General features: G+C 41.5%; 1 protein-coding gene across 6 annotated transcripts in view; it reads right to left on the bottom strand.

Annotated features, from left to right (window-relative positions):
- trio (trio Rho guanine nucleotide exchange factor) overlaps positions 1-19,814 on the bottom strand; it is an 820,581-nt gene that overhangs the window by 640,100 nt on the left and 160,667 nt on the right. For all 6 annotated transcript variants that reach the window (XM_083135769.1, XM_083135773.1, XM_083135771.1 and 3 more), the window contains exon 3: positions 8,349-8,538. In XM_083135769.1, the coding sequence (XP_082991895.1) occupies positions 8,349-8,527 (179 nt within the window). In that variant the 5' untranslated portion in view covers positions 8,528-8,538. The remainder of the gene's footprint in view (positions 1-8,348; positions 8,539-19,814) is intronic.

The following is a 19,814-nucleotide window of genomic DNA, read 5'->3' as shown; positions in this document are numbered from 1 at the left end:
AACAACTTGGAGAGTCTTACGTGAGCAAAATAAAAAAGAATAATGATACTTGCAATGTTGTAAGAAACATTCCTAGTATTTACAAACTGACAAAGACAAAGAATTTCCCATAAATGTGAACTGAAATTCACGACTGTTCACTCGAAAATTAAAATTAAATTATATATACAGAGAGAATTTTCAAAAATGTTATTAATTTAGCTGTACATTTTGCACTCTCCCCTGGATACGTAGTTTCCCACAAATTCTCCCAAAAGTATTCATCAGAATTTCCTTACGCTTATGCATTTGAAAGCAGCTGCAGCCAATCTTCGGTGTGCCCTTTGCGATATAGTTATTACACCAAGGCGAAAGCAAATCAAGTGTTGTTAGGATGACGGGTGAAAATATGCAACGCCAGGTGACTACAACGCTAAGACCTTCCAGAAATGTATCGTCCGTCTCCTCCGAAGAAGATGAGCCCGCCATGCATCGAAATACATCTCCCTCCCTCTTTCCAAGCTCGCATCCACGAGATCAGTTTCTCGCAGCATCACACACGTTCTCACGTCGTAGATGAACTGCGGCGCGCTGGGAGTCGATAGCTACGACAGTCATCCCAGGAGCATATCTGCAACAGCTGCTGCTCGGGTAAATTGTGTCTCGGGATTAAGTTCGCGCAAAACTAATCCAAAACCGCCGCAAGACTTGTAAGAAAAAAGCAAGGAGGAGGTTGGTGACAGAGCACGGCACAGCCTAAAACCTCAATCCGATGGTAAACACATTCGCAGCAAATTCTGCACAATTACGACTGTTACTTTTAAAGGTAAGCAAGCAGTTTCTTCTGGAATCATGAAATTATTAACTTATTTGCAAAAATGAGCAAATCACTTGGCAAATCATACATGAGTTCCTGCCCATGTTTGGTCCTCTCAGTTCAATTAACATCCTCTTATGCACAGTCGTGTGCAAAGATAATGGCAATTCCTTCATTAATTTTGTTTTACGCAACAACGTTAACGAATCAGAGAAAAGCCACTGTACCGGACAACAGTAGAATTCAATTTATTCAAAATATGTCGAAATTAAAATGTATCTTCCGCACATGAATCGCACCAAATGTACGTATTTTCCAAAGTTTTGTTACAGTTTTAAAGTCCGTCATCTTGAAACGCGTTAACCGATTCCCCTCAAATGCAACACCAGACATGCCCTCCGAGGTATCTATAGTTGCTACGACACTTTCAACTATAACGGGCATTTAAAGTGGTGAAAATATTCTCCTTTAGACCCAGTATTTCAATGCTTTTGTTAGAAAATTATGGTTCACGGGAGATCCGGGCTCGATTCTCCAGAGATGGGAGATTCCAGGTTGGGAATTTTTCCAGCAATATCCCTGCATGAAGCGCATCTGGGGTTTCAAAAACCTGGGTACCTGGGTGCAACCCTGAGGAGTAAAGACAACCGGAGTGAGGTGCTGATCACATCACTTCCACAACTTGCCGAGACTGTGAATAAGTGGGGCCTAACCTCCGCTTCCCCTGCAAGTCTTTCCGGCACGTTGCAATGCAATGTCAGCAAACGTGTTGTTTGCATATGTGTGTATGTGTTTCCTGAGAACATTTTGAACGACATACATAGTAGTATTCTACATCTAGATATGGGTGCCGATCTCCGTGGCGGAGTGGTTAGCACAGCGCGCCACGGTGCTAGGATCCCGACCTGGACACGAATGTCCTTTGTGAGTGCCCTTCATGAAGTTCATCATATTATCACTCATTCTCATTTTGCGATTAGCCAAAAGTGGCAGAAAAGCGAAGTAAAACAAACCGAATGAAAACCTACAAATCGTGATCGGCGCGCTTAAAATTTCATCGGGTACTCATATCCCACTCAGCCTTCACAACACCGCATTTGACACACATTCATCAGTGTGTGCTAACAGGGATGGGTAAAACCTGTAGAGTTGCAAAAAAGACGGATTTTTAAAAACATTAAAAAACTGAAATTTTGGCTTTTTTTGCTTTTTACCAATTAGAGCTAACCTATTTCACTTGAAGTTACTGTTTTGAGTTTACAGGTTTGTAGTGGCATATTTTACAACTAGCTAAAAAAATACATGGTGCAGCAGCCAAGAGGCAGATATTGGCCAATCCCAGTGGACACATATTGCATAGTGGTTCAGATACAATTTTAATCATAGCTTACCGAGGGAGGGGGTGGGGGCTTGCAGGTTCACCACCTCTATTTTTTAGATTTTTCCTGTTTGAAAATTACCTACATTGTTACCTAGGATGTTCCCAATATTTCTGTTTAACTTTTGTTCATAATAACATATATGCAATGTAACGAGGTGACAAAATGTACTTTGTGGGGATATCAGGCGCCATCTTTGAATGCATCTCATTCGACACTCATGCCAGCGACAGTGTGCAATTGGTTGGTAATGATGGCAATATTTGTAATTATTGTATTTAATACACAACTGCACTTCTACAAACAAAAAAGCATTGATAAAAAATTATTATGGATTTTATGAGTATTAGTGACTGAAATATATGAGACACACTCATGCAATAATTGGTTATTATTTTTTATTAATGAAAGTAATTTTTGTAATTATTATAACTAATAAATAACTGCACATAATGAGCAAAGGAAACAGTGATTCAATAATAAAATGGTTTCTTGAATTTTAGTGATAAAAAAAGGTGTGGGCCTGTGAGCTTCCCCCCTGTATGTAAGTTTCTTGTACGGCTCAGGTAAACTAGGGACTAAACGTGTAGTCCTGATGAGCACATCTGACCATGAAATGGACTTAAAACAAGCTTTTACATGTTTGTACTGTATCTCAATTTAAATGTTGATGTCATAAAATATGAAACAAATGTTAATATCAAAATATGTATTCTATGTTGCGGGACAATTAAAAATCTTTACTGTTCACAACACAAATGCAGAAATATACGCATTACGAGAATGTGTGTATATATCCTAACGGAGCTTTGAGACGGAAGCGATACGTAGTTCTTGGAAACCAACACTTAGAAGTAAATGTAACCTTTCGAACCGAAGCAACATAAGCTGCAAGTGTCGCTTGTCACTTGGCCTTTACCATTTTCTCAGGGAACATTCAGACCGAAGCAACCAGTGACATGTGTCACTTGGAAGCAGACCTTTCAAACCAAAGTGCGACAAGGAGCTAAACATGTCACTTGCATGTTGCTCAGACTACTGTTTTCTCAATGGCGTGCATCGTGCCGCTTTGGTCTGTTGTTCTTGCATGCACAATGAATGTTTTACTTTCTACTAACAGAGACTGTGTCGCTTGTCATTTGTGACTTCGGTCTGAAAGCTCCTTCAGCGGCGCGCATCATGTCGCCTAAAAGTCGTGTTTGCGCATGCGTGTTGGATGCTTGCTTACAGACTGAAGGGGCCCAAGTCAATTGTCACTTCATTCAATGTAACACCCACAACACTGTCATGTGTTGCTTCAGTCTGAGTGTTTTCTTTATTGTTTGCTACTTCATCAGAGATTAAGATTTAATTCTGCCTGTAAATCAGAGATAACAAATTGCAAGTACTGCTGTTGAAAAAATGCCAGCTTTTTTTATAGAAGGTTCCTTCCATAATCACGAATGGGCCTCTGGAATAAAGTAACTGTTTCTCCAATTTGTGGCCAGTGCAATTTACTTCTGCTTCAGTTTTAGTGCCAGTATTTTTCAACTGCCGGGCCGCAAAAGGTCCGTTGCACCCAGAGGTTGACGACTAATTTAAATCTTATTTTATATTTGACAGCAAGTCTGTACATAATTGAACTCTGATTATGCCATAGTTGATATATGAATATTAATTAAGGCTGCATATTAATTTCCATATAAACTTTAAAGATCAGAAATGCATTTATGAGTGAAATTCTTGGGATCAGGGCACTCACTTGTAAGAAATAAATTTATTGGTCTGTGGTCTCACAAAACTTCAGAACCACTGCAACAAGCAGCCAAAATACATCACTAGTTGCTCCGTGACCAGGTTTAGCGGCCATTTCACCAAATTATACATGATGTACTGGAAAACCAGAATACACATATATTTTACTGAAGACAAAATTTAATGTAAAGAGATTTGATACTAGATTTTCAAAAGGTAGAGCAGGATTTTTTTTTCTGCTTCATGTACGTATTCATATAGCAAATTCAAACGTTGAAAAGCATATCATACTTTTAGTTCTATTAAAAACACATACAAAACTACTCTAGTTATGTGAATATAGATATATTTAATAAGCCTACCAAAATATGAAGAACCGACCATTAAAAAAAGCCAGCTTTTTTGAAAACACTGTTTATGTCTAGCTACGAATTTCATATTGTAAATTGTATTTTATAGGGAGATAAACGAAAACCATGGAACATGACAAATACTGCCAAACTCCTGTATTTTCATTGATTTGAGGCACTTTTGTGAAAAAAGCCCAACCAAAAAAGCCACGAAAAAAACTGTTCCTTTTTTTTCAAAGAAGCCGGTTTTTTCCCGACTACTTCCAACTCGAAAAACCTGCCCGGTATTATCTTTGCATGAGAGTGTACAATTAAGTTAAGGCCTTCTGCGACATGCTAATGGCTTTATTATTGATTTAAACAACCCTTAATTGGTCGTAAAGGCTAATTGAGTAAATTATGATTTATCATTAAGCATGTGTCAACCCCCGCACATCGTACTTCACGCTGAGAGTCGCATATTTCTGTCGCTCCGGAGTTTCGGATCATAACTCACGACTTATTGCATGTTTGTCTCTTGTCGCACGATTTCCGAGCTCCGTCCGTCCTCACCTCCAACATCCTCGTTCTGCAAGCTTCCCGTGTCTTCAACGGACGCTTGGGAGGCAGTTTTATCGACGTGTTTACAAGTTTAGAAAGCATTCGCTCTCTGGTTTACTGCCTTTGGTACAGTTTTATACCATTCGAGCTTCCTGTTTTTTTTTGTTTTTTTTTTTTACCCCTTCCCGTAAACCAAAGATACCACTTTTAGAGAAGGTATAATAGCATGGGCAAAATTTGGATATGTCCTAAGTTATGTACGTGTACATACAATAATGGATGGAAAGTGCTGTATTTCTATTATGTGATTGGTCAACTCGCTCCACATAAGGCTGCAGAGCGAGCAGAGGCACTGATGCGTTGTAAGAGGCGGAAAGAAGGGGGGCAGCGAGGCAGCGGGCTTAGACGGTCGCGTTCGTGTCGTCTGATTCATAAGTAACAGTGTAGTGTGGCATCGTAATCGAGGTAGAAGGAAAAAGATGGGGTTCCATGATAAGGATGATGGCTTTCACAAGTACAGGGTGTTCCAAAAAAAATTAACAAAACATGGTTTGAGGGCTGAGTTTCAGTTACCTTTTTTAAACACCCTGTACAAGCTAGTTTTTGAAACATAAGATAGTTTATTCATTAAAATTAACAAGTATCAGTGTCCTCTTTCAACGGCATTTTTGCCTCGCTTTTAATCTTCCATGTCAATAAAACTGATTCACAACAACAGCTATCAATGATCCATTTTTCATGCAGTCAGAGCTGGGGGAAAAAAAAAAAAGGAGCACGTAGCCTACACGTTACTAAATATCACAGGTGAGCGGTAGGGTATCTTCAATCTAATAGCTTTGTAGTACAGAATCACTTATGATTTGGATTGATGAATTCAACAATTCTCCGTTCATTCTAAGACTAAAGTGGATGTAAACAAATGCACGTAAGAAATCTCTTTCCTATTTCTTGCACTATGCGTACACTTAACTCACATTATATTGCTTAACTAAGTCACTACAGTGAAGCCGTGGAACTATTTTATGCACAAGTCATACATATCTATGATCGCCGAAGATTAGTGGAAATAACCAATAGGAGGCAACTATTACGGACAAGTCATTAAAATATTTAAATTGACTTTGCTCTTAAAATGGACGAATAGTTGCATATTGATTGATTGATTTGGTTTATTTTACTTCGCTTTTCTGCCACCTTTGGCTAGTCTCGAATGTGAGGGGAAGTGATGATGTGATGAAGAATCTGGGACGCCCACAAAGAACACCCATGCCCCAGGACGTGCTTCGAACCCGGGACCCCTGGCGTCGTAGCGCACTGTGCTAACCACTACGCCACGGTGGTCGGCTAATACTTACATATTGACTTCATCACTGTCTTCTTGTTTATTTCTGTTATTTTATGTAGCTGTTCTGCTTCTTAGCTTAATCGGGGCGATGAAGATTAATGATAAAATGGATGATGGGACAAGCATACGGATCGAACCTAAAACCTTCGACTTCATGGCGCTTTACGCTAGCCATTCCGGCAGTAAGGACGTCACATTAACATCAAAATCCAAGAGGTCAGTTTTCGTTATCCTCTAGTCCAGAACTCGAGCAGAGCGATGCCCCCCCCCTCAAAATCAGCCCCATTTTCCGATGACATTCCGGAAGTGACCGAGCAAGTCGAGATGTGATAGACACGCCGTTCGCGTGCTCTCGCATTCACAACCTAACCGCCCATACATCACCGATCCTGGCACCCTTAACTAAATCAGTCCCGACCTGCACATCCATCGACAGGCTGAATGAATTATTACACTCGGACCGCCTGGGCAGAGGCCGGGAACAACGTGCATCGTCGCATAAAGTCACGTGGTCTGATTGATGAGCTACATCTAATCGATACGCAGCACGCAAATCGGGTTCAAGGAGAACGGGGAGGGTGGAAGCATATTTTCCGCTAATACTGTTTACGAGCTTCGGCAATTAACGGCGATCCAGACGCAAATAGAATACAAGAGCAGGGTGCTCACAAAGGCACCGACGGAGAAGTTAAATACCGTAGCAGTGGTTCCTGATAAATAACTACAAACTTCATTATATCCCGTATTTGACCAGAATCAAAACCGCCGTTTTGTGGTTTGTGGACACAAAGCAGACCAGATTCATCAGCTACCGGTTAAATTTTGATCGAATTAGAATTCCTATTGCGCCGAATCATATTGGATGAATTATATTAAAAGTAAAATGTATCCATGTTGTGATGTAACAAGCATCGAGATCTGGCTAAACGACAATGACAACAACGTAAAATAATTTGGAGTTGTGTTTACGGTGTGAGCGTAATATGCTGCATGCATACTAATCAGTAAGGTTAGAATTTTGATGCATTATCATCTTTTCTTTTGGAAAGCCCAACACCTTGCAGTCATGTTCATGGGTTTGATAACAAAAGGAGCTAAACACAGCATCTTTGACGGGGCATCTTTTTTTGTTCTTTTTTTTCGATTTTTATGGCACTTCAGCGCATTTTTAACATTTTTTAAACATTATCCTGATTCGTAGAATTTTCATTTTCAATTTTTCATTGCTCTACCACTGAGCTACCGAACGTCTACAGGCACTGTCGAGGTCTACAGTGTTTCAAAGGCAACAGAGTCCGTTGCGGTAGCACTAGCAGAGACGATTCCACACAGGTAAAATAGCGGCAGCGAAATATCAGGTGAAGGCAGGCTGGCTTGTAGTTTAGTGGTAGAGCAATGACACGGTGCGCCAGAGACCCGGTTTAGAGTCCTGATCGAGCCCGCATTTTTCGCTGAAAATTCTGTAAAGTACATCTCCTGTGTGTGCCTAATCTTCAGGAATTATAGTCAAACAGCGACCGCGAAATATCAGGCGATGCCAGGCCGGCTCGGTAGCTCAGTGGTAGAGCAATAGCACTGTATGCCAGAGACCCAGGATCGAGTCCTGAAAATTCTACGAATCAGGATAATGTTTTAAAAATGTTAAAAATGCAATTAAGAGCCACACAAATTGTTAAAAAAAAATGTCCCATCAAAGATGCTGTGTTTAGCTCCTTATATCATCACCCGTGTTCGAGTCCTGGTCGAACATACATTTCTCGCTGAAAATTCTACGCCTGTGTGTGCTTAATCTTCAGAAATTATCCTGATTTGCATCATGTTTTCATGAGAGAATGTACATTTCTTAGTGTTTTTGTATATATTCTATAAAAGCAACCCATTAATAATATGTTATTAATATTCTTGACAGTACGAAAGTTTCAGAACAACAACTTTGGTTAAAGGAGATTTGCCCGACCCTGTGGCCGAGTGGTTAGCACATCGCGCTGCGACGCCAAGGGTACCGGGTTCGAATCCCGGTAGGGCTTGGTTGTTTGTGAATGTCCATTCATCAATTTCATCATTTCATCACTCATCCCCATCTTCGCAAATTAGCCAAGAGGCACAAAACGCGAAGTAAAATAAACTAAATCAATCAATCAATCAATTAAAGGAGATTTGGTATATCCTTCCTTCCGAGCAAAGATACTTAAGGTTGTACTCACCAAGGAATGCTGAGCAAGTATTGTAGCAGGCGGCGGTAATCGTCGGGCTTGGCTCTCTCCCGGCGCGGCGTGGCGGGGAATATAAGGACGGGTCCTCCGCGCTTGTCCCGCCCGCCCGCCAGGATGGCCAGCCGCTCCTGGAGCAGGCCCATCACGTCCAGAGCCCGCAACCCGTCCATCCTGCGGGCTTCTGCGAAAGAGAACAGAACATTGTAGTGTCATGCAACAGCAAAATTTACATGGGTATCAATGTTACATTACCTAGTACCCGTCCATGTTGGTTTAAATCATGGCCTAGGAATGAATATTCCTTTGTACCTTCATCATTAATATCAGACAGAAAAGCGACGTATAATTAGAATACAAATATTAGCTAGCATACAAACTCAATTGAGTATCATCCTATGCCACTGTTTCTTCTAATAGTACGTTTCATCTTCCTGACATGGGGTGGATAGCTACACCTACACTACGGCAGAGATCGAGAAGGTGTGGAGGCTCTTTACCCTTACAGTACGGTGCAATGCAAACGAGACAGGTATGTCTGTACTCCCCCCCCCCCCCCCGTTCTACTTTCCTCTGACAGATATTCGAACTTAAGAACTATTGTCCCAGTGCGATAATCGCTCTTTGGTGGCCACAGTAGCAGATTAAAAAAAAAATAGGAGTAGCCGACAATGTCCAACTAAGTTTGGATGCTAAATTACTCATATGTTAATCATATTAGATCTGAGAATGTGCATTAAAACTTGCCAAACAAGCATCCATATATCGCAAATATGTGTACAATATGCAGTTATTTGTCGCTACTCGCCAGAACTCAACAAGTTAAAATATTGCATATTATGTAGGATTTAATATATTATATATATTAGTATTATTATTATTCATGTATAGAACAAATTAATAAACCAGGTAGTCTCAACTTGTCCTAAATTTTCCTGTTATACAGAATAAAACTTTACAAAACCAAATACATCCTTGCAACATATACATTTACTTAAAGTATTCCGTATGAGTAAAATTGTGTGCAGGTAAAGAATCCACACGAAACAATGTCCTGCATTTTTACGAATACGGGCCCATACATACGCATCTATCCGCAAACCATAGACATCGTCTTTGGATACGTGTTTGTCCTGAAGAGACATTATCTGCCATCTAACAGGAAATATGTTTGATTTCAAACAAAGCCAAACAAGAACATGGGTTTGAAACTTATTATGAATTATAAAAATGAAGACTAGCATTCCTCACCATATTATAATCATAACGTTGAAGGAGAAATCACGGAAGGTGAAGGTAGCAGTCTACTACTGACTTACAAAGGGCGGCGAAAAAGTTTTGCACGATCCACTGTAACTTTTTCATTATTTACACTAGGGCAATAGGGTTTCATGTAAACATACTTTGGTCCTTTGAGTACATAACCATGTCACTCAATGTAGCCCCTGTCTGCTGCGATACATCTGACATCTGCGCCAGCATTCTTTCCATGCCAAGAAAGCACTCTGGTAAAACTCAGGGGCCTGACTTGCACACCATTGTATCACACAGGCAATGAGGTATTTGTCACTGTCGAATGTTTTCCCACGCAGGTGACCTTCAGACGACCAAAGAGAAAAAATCGGAAGCAGCCAAGTCCGGACTGTATAGGGGGGTCTGAGAGATCAGTTCCCATCCCATCATTCTCGTTTTCTGGGAGAACCATGACGACTCCATTCCATGATAAGTGAATAAATCTTCATGGGCTTCTTGGAACGTGGTATTGTTTGTCATTGAACAAACAGAGACGTGCACTCAGGACAAAGAGACCGGAGCTCCAGCATAAGGACATCAAACTGCACCACTATAATGCGAGGCCTCACTCAGCCACGATGACGCTGCAGAAAATCACATTGGTGGGATGGGAAGTGGTCCCTCAGCTCCCCTACAGTCCCGACTTGGTCCCCTCCGATTTTTTCTGTTTGGTCGTCTGAAGGCTCACCTGCGTGGGAAAACATTTGACAGTGACAAATACCTCATTGCCTGTGTTAAACAATGGTGTGTAAGTCAATCCCCTGAGTTTTACCGAAGTGCCTTCTTGGCATGGTAAAAATGCTGGCGCAGATGTCAGATGTATTGCAACAGACGGGGGCTACATCGAGTAACATGGTATGCACTCAAAGGACCAAAGTATGTTTACAGGAAACCTCATTGCCCTAGCGTAAATACTAAAGTTGCAGTGGATTGTGCAAAACTTTTGACCGCCCTTTGTACATTAGAGAGTCTCTCTAACTCTCAATAAAGTTAAATGTGGAATGTGCGCTGCAATATTCAGTCGGCAACCTCTAGTTCAATAATATCGCTCTTTATGAACATAGTGTAATCAAGACAAAACCCACTGTTTAACGTGGGATCTAAACCCAGGAATTTGTAATCCAACCAGCGTTGAAATTCGGGAACCTTTGATTACAAGGCTATACAATAACCACTAGGGAGGCTGAAATCGCAATACATCCAGGAACGTGCAAATCTTGTGGCCACTGTAGTATGTTACGTGACCGTGTGCGATGGAACGAAATTAACTTCCGCTTAAGGCATTTACGCGTGACCAAATTGAATCAATTCACGTCGCACTCCCACAGAAATCTGGTTGGAATTGCTCACCTACAGGAATGCTACGTGGCTGGAAACGATGGCATGCTATGCTCGATAATTCCAATATAGCTGGTACCGCTTACCGCACTTACCGGTTAAATGGAAGCCGTTGGGATGCTATTTTAGAGGACGCTATAAGCTTTGATAGGTAGATTTTAATTTTTACTGTAAGTGCTTAAATATACTCTGTCCCGACTATCTCTGGAGCCTCTATAGAGACAGATAAAATGGAGAAATCGAGTGGGCAGAGGATTATACTGGCCGTGATTCTGGATGCCAGAGCCTCGTTAATGTGCACAATGCAGTCCAAGCGGTAATACGTGGAAGAGAGATTGACATTTGGGTGTCTTAAGGAAGGCCACATCTTAACACACCCACACCTAAGGGCGTGCACAGCACACAACGCCGTTCAGAAAAACGAGTTTTAGACTCCAGTTGTCCCTCATTTTTACTGCAGTTGACTCTACAATGTAAATTGGAATGCACAAGTATTGCTCGGCACTTTCATTATTTTTTCCTTTGCATCCTCGTGTTCTGAAAAAATCGATTATATGTGCTGGTGGAGAAGTTTTCGGCTGTTTGCTGGCGTATTGTAGATGGCTGGGGATGCGGGTGCAGAACGTTTGCTTCCTAGTGTACTTCTCGTCCGGTTTCCTCCGTCTCCTGGAATGCTCCGACTTGCAGAGGAGAATTCCACAGGAAACGGAGGTTGCAAAGTACAGCGGAACTGGCTACAATTTAAGCGAAGGGTGCCTTGTCACCAGGCCCTTATTTCAGTCGTAATCAGTTGGTGGATCATTGCAGCCAGTGCCGCCGCCAGGAAGCAGAGGTAAGTGCACTTCAATTCTTAAAGCTCATGTTGCATAAAACAAAGAGAATAAAAATACGGTCATGAAAAATTTGCTTGGAAATACTTGTTCATCCCACTGTACAGTCCCCGGCAATAAAAATGGGACACCTAGGTCCTGAAATGCTCACCTCTCTGCAAGGCGTTGTGTGTGTTGCCTAACTCTAAAGCGAAAAGTGGAATTAAATAGCACATTCTCAATTGCAACTGCCAACTTCTATATCGCCGCTGTAGTTAAACAACACACATGACGCCTTGCAGTGAAGCGAGCATTTCAGGACCTAGGTGTCCCATTTTTATTGCAGGTGATTGTACATACAATATTAAATATTTTTGAAAAAATAGAGGAAAGGAGCAAAAATTGTAAGCGTGTCCCGCCAGTCTATTATTAAATGGGCGTTCTCATTTGCCACGTCGACAAAGAGAATTACCTTTTTCTTTTCCTCCTTCTCGCCATTCCCTTAAACCTTCTTTATTGAATGAGTTTCGAAAGAAAGAAACTCCCCACTTCATCTTTCCGGAGCAATCAAGAGCGTCCCGGAAACTTCCCGAGATTCCCTGCAAGGACGGCGGGAGAGGGGGCGGGACGACATCTCGGGAACCTCTGTTTCCATCGCTGCACGCTCCACGGGGCTTAGGGGCAGACCTCACCTGAATAATTCCAGGTGCTCCCAGACGCTCAGTCTCCCGTCCCGACGCAAGAATCGGGGAGGCCCCATTTCACGCTCGGGCGGAGTTTATTTGCTCTGTGCCTGGCTTCCTCTCCGATGTCACTCTTGCTCGATTTATTACCTAGCTGCGGTTGACATACTTCCGCTGCCTTCGCGTGACGTAATGTAAAAATGTCATCTTCGCGGCTACCTGAGACTGACAATACGAAACGGACCTCTCTGTCGCTTCGATCGAGTTTCGTGGAACTGGTTCAGGTAGGACGACGACGTGAATTAGGTAAATTTCAGATTTAAATTCCGGTGACGATAAATCGCGTACACTTTCCGGAAACCAGGGAAATTGCCGTGATATCGCGTAATTCGACACTTGATATTCTGACGCTGCCTAACAAAGTTTAGCTACGATTGAATTGTTAAGTCCACTTTATGCACAGAAAGGCTAATCAGGACTGGACCTACAGTTTAAAGTGGGATCCGAACAACATGTATCGAACCCGGGACCCCTTGTTACCACTACGAAATCGGGTAGGCACGGAGTTTCACAATGAATTCAGGTATGAGTGTCCTTCATCAATTATATCTCAACTGCATGCCTTTCCATTGCCGCAACTAGGCCCCCTTCCAGCAAGCGAAGTCTATATAGAAATTTCAGCGAAAAACGCAGGTTCGTCCAGGCCTCGAACCCTGATCGCTGGCCTACCATGCCATTGCTCTACGAACTGAGCTATAATTTCGTATAATTTTCCCCAGTCCCACCTGAGTGGACTTCTCCTATCAATCATAAGGTATGTAGTCCATGAATGTACTGGGATTGTCAAGTTACTGGCAATTACAAGCAAGGTTAGATTGATTGATTGAGTGAGTGAGTTGGTGTTTTAAGTCCACTTTATGCACTCTAAGGCTAATAGGCACTGGACCTACAGTCCGAACCACTATGTGCCTGCAGCGGATATCGAACCCGACAAGGAAGGTTAGAAACCCAAGTTTCGCACGCAAATGACTTTTGGAGACCAAGGCATAACATTAGGAGGTAAATGTGAAAACTACGCAGTTTAATTTGATCCAATGGTAAAATGTCATATTTTGCGTATACAAAGAAAACAGTATTTTTTAAAAAGAAATATTATTTAGCGTTATCTTTCTGCTACTTTTTCCTAGAGGCGACGATGAGGGTGATGGATGATTATATTAAATGTATGACAGGACACTCACGAAGAACACCCGTGTCCAGGACTTGACTTGAACCCAGGAACTTCAGTGGTAAGGCACCGAGCCGTCTACTTGTTTTACATGTCAGTTATACACCGATGAGCCATTACATTATGACCAGCCCGACCCGGGAATGTTTAGCGCGCCTGGAGAGCGGAGAGTAGCACATGACACGCTGGCAGCATGGTACATACTGGGCAGGTCTAGAGACTCGCCGTTAGTAGAGTCTCCGGCGTCAGAATGGGAAAAACGGCCGATCTCTCCCACTTTGATAAGAGGCCAGATTATGATGGCACGGCGCCTTGGTACCAGCATCTCAGAAACGAAGCGGCTCGTTGGCTGCTCTCGTGCCGCTGTTGTGAGGTATCGAAAGTGGTGCAACGATGGGCAAACTACGACACGTCGTCCAGCCGCGTGTCGACAGCGGCTCATTGATGCCAAGAGGCCAGCGGAGGCTGTCGCGCATTGTTCACAGTGCAAGAAATAGCCCACAGGTACAACAGTGGTGACCAGGACAATGTTTCACAGCACACGGTTCATCGAACAGTGCTGCGCATAGGAATGCGGACATATTGCGATAGCTCATTAGGTAGGTGGTCATAATGTAATGGCTCATCGGTGTATGAGTTAATATATGTTTAATAAGTTCCATTATTGATACCTCTGACATATAAAGCCGTATGACCTTCAACGGGACCTTACTGAACGTAAAGTCCAAGTTCTGATTGATTGATTTGCAATACTTTACTTCGCTTTCAGCCAATTTTGGCTAATCGCCAAGATGAGTATGACAGGCGACATGATGACAAGGACAATGGGCAGAACACAAGTCTCACAGAGGATTACACTGACCAAGAGTCGAGACGCCAGATACTCGTTAGCCGGCACAATGCAGTCCAGGGTATAAAGTACAAGGAACACCAATTGAATTTTGTTGTTTAATCGTTGGCATTTTATCCAGTGAACGTTGTAGAGATTAATCGACACTGAAAAGCGAAGGGGAAAAAACCGAAATGCAATGCAGCGAAAATGTTTGATTGGTCAACAAATGTATGTGAAACGTGTCACCATATAACTGTGTAAAAACGTCAAATATTCAAAGTTTTTACATAAAAAAGAACACTCTATCGCGTATATGAGCACAAGAATGAAAGGTTTAGTTACGAAAGGTGACGACCAAATAGTCTGGGATAGGCAGAAAACAAAAAATTAGTATTTTCTTCAACTTTCGACCACAAATTCCAAACACTGATACGAGTAACTAGGGCCCGGGACGCGTATTTCACATGTGCACATTTAAATAGAGATTGGGGGCGTGGTTTGTGCATGAATGCTCCCTATTGGCTAGCAGACTGTCTCAATGATAATCTATTATATGATAGGAAAATGGCATTTTTTTCATTGACTAAGGCCGAACACTCTTTGTAAACCACAGACTACTATACCCCAGCACAAGCAGAACCATCTGCTCGGGAAAGACAACGTACTCGAATAGTAATCAATACTCGGAAAGCGAATAGACTTTCTTATTGGAAATAATAAAGGTAATAATTTTAAAAATGTTGCTTTTGATGAAAATTCTTATACAATTACTAAATATATTGGGTCATTTTCCGGTTTTCGTGAGATGCAAGAAAGAAACATTTTGAATTATTACTTAAAAAAATTATCAAACCCTTGTTTAGCGCTAAAACCTTAATTTTGACTGTATAAGCGCGCGACTATTTGTTTTTAAAAGAGTTGTTACAAACCAATATAACAACACAAAATGAAAAGAAAGGAGTTTCGATAAAGAAATACAGATGGCAGCACAAGGTGATAGAATGTAAATAAATCGTTGGAGGATAAGTATTGATTTAGTGAAAGTGAAGCTGTAGTAGAAATATGTAGAAAAAATTAAAGCAATGTACTAAAAGTAGATGATAGATGGGAAAGGAAAATGTTCCCAATCTTTATTTTCCAGCCAACCAGAAACTTCTCCATTAGAAACCATGTTCCCAATTTTTATTTCAATGTGCACATGTGAAATACGCGCCCGGGACTATGTTATAACATATTTTTTCATTTAGCTTCGGATCTAATATTGGAGTGAGATCTTTACATATCTGATGAAACTCAGCCGAAATAGACAAACTTGACAAAGCATATTTTGACATATTTCACCAATTTTGCGTTTTTACAACATATTTCTTCAATTTTGTTGTAATAAAACACATTTCTGTATAATTTCGTAATTCTCTCGCACGTAATCGGTTGTTTCATAATTTTTTCTTCGTAGCTTTAGCACAACGGATAGTTCACATTGTCGATGGCAGGATCTGGAAATTACGTAGGAAGATAGATGCCGTCTTTTCTTAGTACAGAACAATAATACCCCACTTTTTTATCCCGCCGACAATTGATAGCCATGCAATCATTATTGAGGAAAAATGTTCTCTCTCGTTGTTGCACGGGAAGTGAAGAAGTTTCGTTCTCATTTCTTTGCCTTTTTTCGCTTTTCACAAAAATTAGTCAAAAGTAAAAATAACATTCGATACCTTACAGCCCCTACTCTACATACTCTATCGGGTATGGGAGACATTCGAGAGTACCGTTGTGCATATTTATGGCTTTACTGGGAATATTTCTGCATTTTTCTGACATATTTGTAATTTTTCATGACATATTTTCCAATTTATGACATAATTACATACATATTTTACAGTTTTATAGGACATAAAGTCCCGGACCCTACTGATAACCTTTCTCGCCGAAAGGGAGGGGAGACCAGCGATTTGGAATAAAATGCTTTCTTTTCTCTTCCTTCTAAAAACCTATGAAGTTCACTTTATAACATCCAGTGGCATTAGAATTTCATTAGTAAAATATGGGAGTTTTGAGAATGAGACTATTTATTAGTATTTGGACATTTGAATATTCGATAACATCAATAGTATTCCGAACAAATCAGCCAGCTGAACAGAAACTCACAATTCTACGAGTGAGACAGTCTGTTCACCAGTTCAAGACAAGAAGCCAGCCCACTCAGTCGTCGAGCTTGATTGGTGTCCCAGGAGAAATCCCAATACTTGATTACACCAAGCAAACCCCACTCTCCTCCCACAAGTGACGAAATAAGGTCGTACCACTACCACGCACACACGAAAAGCTAATGTGCCGCATAGGTGCTTTGGAGTTTCTTCACCCTTTCCCTACCCCTAGCCTTTCCCCATTCTGCCTCCTCCGCCTTGACACTATCTCGTCGACACCATCTGCCTTTGAAGGACAAATCACTTTGATGTCACCGGAGAGATGAATTCTATTATACCTCCGCCTCGGTGTCCTTCGCTCGACAGCGCACCGTAAAGACGAGAGGGGCATTCTTCGTTCCTATGGCAACGAATCAGTAGGAAAAAAAAGAACGGTAGAAAACATTCTTCCGGGGAAAGGGGTCTAGTCTCCTGGAAGGACTTCCAAGAGGAAAACATGATTTGCGAAAGTGCAATACATAGCTATACAGATGAGGAATCACGTTCAATTTTGTAAAAGCCTATGACTAGCTGTTCAGTGTAAGGAATAAATATAATTACAGTAAAACCTCTTCAATTCTACACCGGCTGGACAGGAAACCTGGGATTCTGAAAGCATATATGCAGTATATGTGCATTTCATACATTCTTGAGGACGTGGGCAGGTTCGAGACTCCCGGTGGAAGCGAAACAACTTTTCTTGGGATTTTTAGCTAGTGTATGGGACCAGTGGCCACCCACCATCGTGTGGAAATTGAGGAATAACGAATGAGTAGCGTAAACCGGTCATAAAAACCGACAACAACGACTGGAGGTTCGTCCTACCGACCACACGTCACACCGTAACTGGCTGGATGACAGGCCGGCAGTTGGTAAGTAGACACACTGATCCTCACGGACTGTTACGCTACGCGTTATTATTTTTAATTTTCTAACCAGGGATCCTGAGACAATAATGATAAATCGGTTTACTGTTAAATTGGGGAGGGGGTAGGAGAAGACGTTTAACCACCCATGTAATTCTCTAGATCCATATAACGAATGACATATGAGGAGTTAAGGTCTCACGAGAACTGAGCTGCGTCGTTGTACAACAGTGTTTGGTAGATGTATATATTCAAGTAAAATATTTGGGCTACAAATTATTATTAGCAGCAACCGGAATGGTTAACGCAAAGCGGTGCGACCTCAAGTGTCCCAGGTTTGAATTCTGGGTCGTCGTGCCTCTCTCATCGTCTATTCAAGGGGCACCTAAACCTTTTACATGTGCAGAACAACAACTACATGCGTGTTCAGTCGCGAGCTATAGTTTGAGCAGCCAAAGATATATTTCATCAATTCAATCTGTCGTGATTAATGACAAATATACAAAATTGACGTAATATTATCTGGAATTGTTTTCCGTCGGTTACCTGCATCTCTAGGCTAATCAAGATGACGAAGATGGAAGATGAATGAGAAGAAACTGATGAAAGAAGACTCCTATGCCCACATCGAGACTACAACCCACAACTCCCGGTGTCAAGATCTTTAGTTGGCCATCGAGGAGGCTGCGAGGTGAAATAAACGAATTAGAAAACACAATAGTACGAATGCCAGTTGAACCAAATCATTTCATAACTGTGTAATTTTCAGATGTCAACCGCCTACACACTATAAATACAACTTGTGTTTCTGCCTGCCTTCGAAAAAGCACGTAGAACTGACACTTGCAGTTTACCCTTTTTCTTCGCCATGCATTATCCTGTCAAGAAGGGAAACTTATTCCATCTGAAAAAGCGACGAACAAGGAAGATTAAATAAAGGGAGCGAGTTATAACCGCATTATTCGGACGCAAATCTGGGTCGCGTCTAGGCATGCTTCTGATGGTATTCAATCAAGACGCACGTACGGCAGGAAATTACATTTTGTTGATCAAATCAAAATTAGTCGGTGGCGACAGAAGGCGGCCTGCTCCTTTCATTCTTTCACGTCACGAAATGTGCTTAATTCAACTTCCGCTTCATCTATCTTCGTCGACGTTCTCCTTCGTAGAGAAGTTTTTGGGATGGACAATCAGAGTGGAGGGTATCTTGTGAGCCTGGCAGTCTAAAGCCAGTCAAAAGTAAAGTAGATGGGCCAGTTCGAGTAGCAGTTACGGCACCAAACCATTAAAAATTACGTTCATCCATGAATGATAAGTAGAAGTGGTACTGAAACTGACAAAAAGTCGTACAAAAATGGAGACAAGAACGATACTCGTCCGAGATACTCGTCTCGTTCAAAACTTCACAAAATATGCACACTAGGTATATTAAAATTCAGTTAATTTCAAAACTTATGTACATTCGTGCACACCGAGATGGTAGATTATATGAGGTATTTGATTTTTCTTAAAAATAAAAAGATAAAAGTTCCTTCGCGATGACGCACTGGTAACATCGTCGCATCGTAATCAAGGGGTCTACGGTTTGATACACGGTGAAGGCACATGGTGCTTCGAATTTCACTTTAAATTGAGGGTCCAGTCCCGATTAGCCTTTCTGTGCATAAAGTGGACACAAACTCGAACAACGTCAGTCTCGACTTGATAATATTTCTTTCTAGTAGTACATCTATTTCTATACAGGACAATAAAATTCTAGTAAACATATGTTTATTATCTCCGGTCATATTTTCAGAGACTGGCGTTCACTCGTCACTCCATTCTCGTAACCTCTTCGTTCCAGAACTTCTTAAATTAGTGTAAACATAGCTCTATAAAGATAAATTTTGAAATATACAATGTGACTTATTAGACGTCCGTGAATTTAGTCCGCCACTACATCGTAACTGTTGGGAATAGGGGAACAAAGTGCATGGTTTGCGCCGGTGGCACTCAATAGCATTCGCTTCCCCATAACCTCTATCTCTGTATGAAGTTTCATCGTTGCTGTGAACGGGCTCCAGGTGGTTCTTAGTAGGGGAACTCAATATTGTAAGGGGATAAAGTTAGAGTTTCTTCAAGTTTGGCGGAGAGTGCAAGCCACAACGTGATGAAAACTTGCATTTGTTTTTCTTGGTTTCATACTTTTGTGGGTTATCGAGTTATATTCCCGAATCGCTTCATTC

The sequence above is a fragment of the Lepisma saccharinum genome, chromosome 14 (genome assembly GCF_977018435.1).
Source record: "Lepisma saccharinum chromosome 14, izLepSacc3.1, whole genome shotgun sequence".
Lineage (NCBI taxonomy): Eukaryota > Metazoa > Arthropoda > Insecta > Zygentoma > Lepismatidae > Lepisma > Lepisma saccharinum.
This window is presented reverse-complemented; position numbering and strand designations above follow the sequence as displayed.